This window comes from Zonotrichia albicollis, chromosome 22 (genome assembly GCF_047830755.1).
Source record: "Zonotrichia albicollis isolate bZonAlb1 chromosome 22, bZonAlb1.hap1, whole genome shotgun sequence".
Classification (NCBI taxonomy): domain Eukaryota; kingdom Metazoa; phylum Chordata; class Aves; order Passeriformes; family Passerellidae; genus Zonotrichia; species Zonotrichia albicollis.
The window spans coordinates 3,879,707-3,886,973 of NC_133840.1; the positions used below are offsets into that span (position 1 = coordinate 3,879,707).

The 7,267-nt window shown below is 57.8% G+C and overlaps 1 protein-coding gene across 1 annotated transcript in view; it reads right to left on the bottom strand.

Annotated features, from left to right (window-relative positions):
- Positions 1-7,267, bottom strand: part of ABR (ABR activator of RhoGEF and GTPase) — a 38,089-nt gene extending 30,822 nt beyond the window's left edge. The window contains exon 1 of the mRNA XM_074557151.1: positions 6,927-7,267. Within this exon, the coding sequence (XP_074413252.1) occupies positions 6,927-7,227 (301 nt within the window). The 5' untranslated portion in view covers positions 7,228-7,267. The remainder of the gene's footprint in view (positions 1-6,926) is intronic.

Consider the following 7,267-nt stretch of genomic DNA (forward strand, 5'->3'; position numbering starts at 1 on the left):
AAGTGGATTATACATTCACTTTGGGAGATAGAAAAAAAAGAAATAATTATGACCCAGCCAGGTGGCCTTGCACAGTCCACAACAAACTCCTGGGCTGTATTTTAATTTCATATTCTTTTCACCTTTGCAAAAACAACAACAACAACAAAACCTCAAAACCTGCAAAGCAGCCGAACCTCCCTCCTCTCCCTGTGGCTTGGGGGGAGCACCCACCCCAGCCTGGCACCCACCAGGCCTGGGGGACAGAGTTTAGTCCTGATGAGGAGATGCTGCCAACCCTGTTCTCAGCCCCCAGCCCTGGGTGACAGAGCCCATCCTGGGCTCTGGGTGAGGAGATGCTGCCATCCCTGTTCTCAGCCCCCGCCACCGCCCCCAGCTCCAGCTGGGAGCATCCCTGCGGCAAGAGCCGGGAGAAGCAGAGCTCCAGCATCCCTCCCCAGCAGCAGCCAGCCCTGCACAGCCTGCCTGGTGTCTGGCTGTCTGCCTGGCATCTGCCCAGCCCCTGCCCGCCTGCCCACGCCGCGCTATTCCTGGGCTCTTGTGCAAGAGCCCTCCAGTCACAGCCACGGGAGCTGCAGGAGCCCCAGGGCTGGCCCAGAGCTGCTGCTGGGCACCAGGGCTGCTGCTGGTAACCAGAGAGCAGCTCCAGAGCCACTTGGAGCCACACACACAGACATACAGACACACTTCTGTGGTTTTGTCCTTGCCCGAGCAGTCAAAATTAAACACTGAGACTCCGCCTGGCCTGCCCCGGCCTGAGGAGGAACTCCCAGCCTCTTCAGAGCCAAACAAACACCTTCTAACAATGGAGAAATATAATAAAATAAAAATTTACAAACGCCTCCAGCACTGGGGGTGTTTTCCCACAGGAAGAGCGGAATGGGAGAGTGAGGTTGGGGAGCTAAAGTGGCTAAAGAAGGACTGGAAGAGCAGCCAGAGTGCTTTGGTCTGGGAGAGGGAGAACCTCTGTGTGCTGGAGCCATGGCAGGAGCACAGGCAGGCTCCAGGAGATGCCAGAGCACAGCCTGGCTCCCCCAGTGCTGCTCTGCTGGGCTCCCAGCAGGTCCAGGCTCACTCTGCAGCTCTCCCCTTGCCAGAGGCTGCAGAGAGGAATAAATGGAAATGTTTCCAGCCTCCCTGCCAAGGAGCACAGCAGGCCCTCAGTCCAGCACTGAGCTTCTCTTCCTGCATCACTTCCCAGTGGAATTGAAACCCTGAGGTCTACGCTCACCGGGGCACAGCTGAGAGGTGCCTGGGGAGCAGGGAGGTCACTTGGAGCACCCTGCCCTCAGGGCAGTGCCAGGCAGGGTGCCAGGGCCAAGCAAGCATGGGGAGGAGGGCAGAAACACAGCCCCAGCCTCCCAAAATACCAGATGGACAAGGAATGAAAGGTGGTGGCTGGTCAGAAAAAACCTTTTAGTTCAGGTGAAGGCCTGGGCTGGCTATTGCACTGAGAGGGAGGCAGCTGTGGCTGTGTCTGCCAAAATCCCCAGCTGCTCCTCGGCCCCCAGCCCTGGTGCTGAGCTGGCTGGGCCAGGTTTGCTCCCCAGCACAGGAGCTGTGAAGGAAGAGGAGGAGGAGGTGTTGGTTCGCAGCCACGGAACAAAAATCACCCATGGAACAAAAGCTGTCCATGGCAGAGAGCCCCATCCCAGCACAAAGGTCTCCCTATCTGCCAGATCTCCAAACAATCCCTGAACTTTACAGCTGGGATTTATCTGGGGGCAGATCTGCAGGAGAATCCTCGGGGATTCTGCTTGGGCTGGCCAGGGAGTCAGGTACAGCCAAGGGAGCCAAGAGGGGCTGCTGCTCCTGATCCACACACAGCATTTGTCCTGCTCCTGATCCACACACAGCATTTGTCCTGCTCCTGAACCACACACAGCAGTTGTCCTGCTCCTGATCCACACACAGCAGTTATCCTGATCCACACACAGCAGTTATCCTGCTCAGCAAACTCTGACCAAGCCATTTGGTGTGGGACAGCCAAGCCTGCTCCAAGGTGTCCCTTGGGGATGGGCTGAGTTCTCTGTGTTCCCTCGGGCTGGCTCCCACCACTGCTCCAGGTGACCTCAGTGGGAGGAAAATCCAGCAATGCCACCAACCAAGGGGGCTCAGGTGCCACTTGCTGGGCTGGATGGACACTCAGTGAGCGGCCCTGGCCAGCCCAGGCTCCTTTCTCTAACCCAAGAGAACATGAATTCCCTGCTAGCACAGAGCAGAGCTTCTCCCTGTGATCAGTGCCACAGCAGAAGACAGAGCAGAGCATCCTCTGGGATCCCAACTGTGGGCAGGAGGGGAGGAGGAAACCCGGGGAACAAAGAGCCTCCACGCACAGAAGTGTCTTCCCAGGGAAACAGAAAGAAAACAAACCCCAACCAGATTTCAATGGCCTTACAATGCAAATGTATGCAGGCCCCGCAGGGCACTTCTGGCTCTATCCAGCCACCTAATGAGGATTTCTTGCCTGCCCTGCTGCTGCCATTGCTTCTTCCTGGGGCTGCTGATCACCCACAGCCAGCCCCTGTGAGCCTGGGGCCATCTCTGTGCTGCCCATGGTGGGCACAGCCCGTGGCACTGCTGGCACTGAAGGGCAAACCCCATCCCAAGCATCATCACCCAGCCCTGAGTGCTGCCAAGCTGGGGGAGCTCAGGGCTCTGCCCCAAATTCTGGGGGCCAAAACCCATTCAGTGGGGCTGTGCCCAGCTGGCAGAACACAGGGATGCACAGGGGTGCTGCATCCAGACCCTGCTCCTCCAGGAGGGATGTTGGCATCTCTGTGATAATGAGAGAGCCACTGCAATGCTAGGGGAGTACCAATGAGACAGACAGGGAACCCCAACCCTCTGTGCACCCTTCCTGCTCCTCTGCAGGAGGGCACCTGGAATGGCAGCTCCCCCAGCCAGGAGATGCAGCTGCTGCCATGGTGGTGCCCATGGGCAGAGCTGATCACAGATCTCCCCTTCGCAGCTCCTTTACAAACCCCTCACTATTTGCCCAAGCAGCACTTGCTGCTCTCACTTAAAGCTTTAAACTTCAACTCTTCTACTCAAAGGCTTTTCAGCCTCATAAACTTTACATTTATTTATGATCTTCTTTAACAGTGACAGCGTGTTCCAGAGTTAACCCTGCAGTCCCCATCTCAGGCAGCACCACTCTCAGCCTGCCAGCACTCAGGGGCTGCTGTCACAATGCCACCAGGGGGGCTGTGGGCAGAAATCACCTCCCCAAATGCTGCCGGGCCCCAGAGCAGATGGAGACAGTTCAAAGGTCCCCAGCAGGCACAGACACGCACACACACAGACACACACACACAGACACTCTGTGGTTTTGTCCTTGCCTGAGCAGCTAAAATTAAACACTGAGACTCTGCCTGCCCTGCCCTGGCCAGAGGAAGAACTCTCAGCCTCTTCAGAGCCAAACAAGCACTTTCTAACAATGGGGAAATATAATAAAGTAAAAATTTACAAACTAAATACGAGGACACAGAGGTGGGCTCTTGGAGAGACACAGCTGCCCCCACTGCACCTCCCTGATTTGGTGCCAAGATCCCATTCAGGTGCTAAAGGAGGGGAGGTGGATGCACAGACCATGCAACATTGGGCTGTGGAATCAACATTCCTTCCCTCCTGCACACCATCACCTGCCCCAGGCAGAATGAGATGCACCAGGACAAACCCTGGACTTTGCTCACTATTTTCCATTCTGCTTCTGCAGAATATTCCAAGAAAGGGATGAGGAACAAGCAGGGTCTAAGTGCAGCTTGGGACAGCAGGACAGAGCTGCCCCATCACCTCCACAGCTGCAGGGAGTTTTTCTGGGACAGACAGAGGTGCCACTTTTGCAGCAGCAGCAGAAGGGAGTGACAAGAACAAGCCCTGACTTTACTCAAATAATGTCAGGATCCCCCAGCATGACACCCATGCCAATCCAGCCCCCATCTGGGCATTCCAATGCCACAGGAACTCCAGATGCCCCTTTCCCCTTTCTGTGCTCACCACCCTCCAAGGCAGGACCTGCTGCTGCTGGCAGCTCCCTTGCCCTTCCCAAGGTACCAGAGAAGGCAGTGCAGCAGAGTGGGGAGAAGAGCCCACGTGACTCCAGAATCTTTCCTTGAGAGAAACTGTAATTCCAGCTAAACAGAGGGCTGGGGATTCACTTACAGCACATCTCACAGCCTCAGCATCCTGCTGTAACCAGATCCACCAGCTCACGCCATCACGGACTATTCCAGCTATGCCAACGCTCCCCACCCTACAGCTCATATCTGTGGGGTGTAGAGCATTGCACAGGGCAGCTCAGGGGCTCCTAAACCCCACAGCCTTCCAGAGGAGCTTCAGCTCCACGGCAAAGCCAGCCTCTTTCTCTGCTTCCCAAGGACAAAGGGAGGAAACCCAGCACCAAGTCACTCCCACCTCTGCACTACCTGGCTGTGGGCACAAAGCATCTCCACTGAGCATCACCTCATCCTCCTCTGGGCCACCAGCACCTCCTCCTGCTCAGCCCACCTTCTCCAGGCTGCCACCACCCCACAGCCCTCCATCCCTCCGTGGCAAACAGGAGATGGGAGCAGCAGCCAGCCCGAGCCCACACTGCACACTCAGCTGTGTGCTCAGCCACAGGGACAGGTGACGGCCAAGACGGGGGGAATTTCAGCCCTTTCCATGCCTCATTCTGAGCCATCTGCTCGCTGAGGCTCAGATTTTGCTGGTCCCAGGAGAGCTGGCACAGGCGCTATCTCAGATGCCAGGATGGTGTATCTGGCTGTCGCACGCGCCGCTCTGGTGCGATAGCCCCAGACGGGCATCTTGCAGATTTCCTCCCTTTAAATCAGATTAATCACAAGCTACTTAAAGGAAAGCACTGCGTTTCCCTGGTAATTCCCATAAAGATGATATTCAACACTCCTTCACTGGCTGTCCAGAGGGTGCTTCCCAAAGCTGATACAGCTGGGGACTGACCGCGTTCAGCCACAGCCACAGCAGCACTGAGCTCCAAAATTCACATTAAAATACTGAGGGACCCAGGCAGAGCAGCACTAACCAGGTTACACACCACCAGAGTGCTGGCAGGAAAAGCAAACAGCACCACAATCATGAATTTTCAATTGCATCTGAAACATAGAGAAGTGAGAAGAAAACAACAGGAGCACTGGGTTAACCAACTGTCCATGAAAGGGGGATCCAGGCAATGACTGCACACCTCTACTGCACTCTCAAACTCTGCTCTTAAATGTCAGCCCAGGCAGAGCACACAGGGCCCCTTAGAACGCCCAACAAAGAAAATGCTGATGCCTGGGAAAGGCCCAGGACAGGCTCAGGACAGGCTGGGGAGGGCTGAGCTCAGCCCTGTCACGGGGCAGGGGGATGCTTCCTCCTCTGAGGAGTGCTGGAGCTGCTGACCCTGAGGAAGATCCATTTACGGGAGGAGGAAGAGGAGGAGGAGGAAGAGGCGTCATTCAACCACAGCTGATGCAACTTAGGACTTCAAACTCTTGCCAAAAGACTGCAAAGGGCTGGACCCCTCCAAGCGGTGAAGCCAGGACCCTCAGGGGCTTGTGCTGTGCTTCAGGGAAGCCTCTTTAACCTGAGAGCAGCCTTGCACCATCCTGGCTTTGGAAACATCCAGGAGCATAACCCAGACATAACAAAACACAGGTCTGAGTGTAAATCACAGATTTGTGCTTGGTCGCTCTGATGCACTCGAGCCACTTCAGCCACAGAGCAGCTCCCCAAGAACCACAGCCCGTGCCTGCTGCTGGGAGAGGGGCTTGGAGCAGCCCTTTGGAGGCAGCATTCCCAAGGTCCTTGTTCCTGGGCACAGGCTCCCACGGCTGACTGGAGAGCAGGACAAACACTCACACACGCACAGCACGGTGACAACACCGAGAGCAGTCACATACTTTGGACATTTCACCTCCAGGCAGCTCAGGAAGGTGAAGTGGAAACTTCCTCCAGCACTGCAGACTAATGCAATAAATATAAATGAACTAAATATTAAGCATAATTTGACATCAGAGGACTTGCTCTCCAGGCAATCTCAAACCAGCACGATACGGCCTCGGGGAAACCACCACCCCACACAATCAAGCAAGAACAAAATTAACTCAAGTCAGCTGTGGAATTAGCAGCATTAAAAGTGACATTCCCTAGCTGCCAGGACTGTGTTTGAACCGGGTTTAATGCTGATGCAATAACAACTTCCAGGCCGCGGGAAGTAGGACAGTGTGACGGCTGACAGTGCCTCCAGTGCCACCACACAGCCAGGCATTTGTGAAACAGCATTGTCCTCAATCCACCTGGAAAAACGCCCCGGGACATGTCACCACCCCGGCAAGGCTCTGCTTTGGAGCCTCCAGGATTTTCCCGCGGGAGGTCACAGGGTGTCACCTGAGCAGAGGTGTTCCCTGAGCCAGGAAATGACTCCTGAGCAATGTGCCAGCCCCAGAGGTGGCTCGTGGGACACTGGGCCACCACCGGGAGCTGCAGGGGACTGGCCAGAGCCACCCTCCCTCCTGGCACACCCAAGGACGGGGCCTTGGCATGGGATGTCCCTGGGAGCGGGACAGGGAGGAGCAGGGGCTTGGGGTGACCTTAGTGGCTGGTCAGGGACAGCACAAGGGCTGGCATTATCTGTTCCATGGGGATGGCAGAAGGAGCACGGGCATCCTCTACTACGTTTCGGCATGGGGTGCTCCTGGGACACGCTGGGGCTCCCGTGCCGAGTCACAGCACGGGCCGCACCAGCCGGGTGGCACGGATGACACAGGGGCTTGGGATTGCCTTTAGCCTGGCACGCTCGGCACGGGAGGAGCGCAGGAGCGGGGATGCCCTCGGCCGTGCACATTCGCCCTTGAGCGTGCGGCGGGGCCGGCTGGGGACACGCTGGGGACACGCTGGGCTGGGGACGGCTCCCCCTCACCCACCTGCCGAGGAAGCGTCCTCCGCGTCCGAGCTGCCGGCGCTGCCGCCCTCCGGGGAGCTGCCCGCGGGCCGGGGGGCGGCGGGGGGCGGAGGGGCCCGGGCCAGCGCCGCCTCCAGGTAGCCCACCTTGAAGCGCTCCTCGGCCAGCGCCCGCTGCAGGCGGCGCAGGTGGCGGCGGCAGCGCTCCAGCTCCCGCTCCATGGCCCGCACCGAGCCCAGCTCCATGCGGGGCGCCGGCTCCCCCGGGAACTGCGCCTGCCAGTGCCGAGCGAAGTCCGCCCGGGCCGCCTCGCCCGCCGCCATCCCCCGCCCCGAGCCGGGCTTCCCCCCACCCACCCCCGGC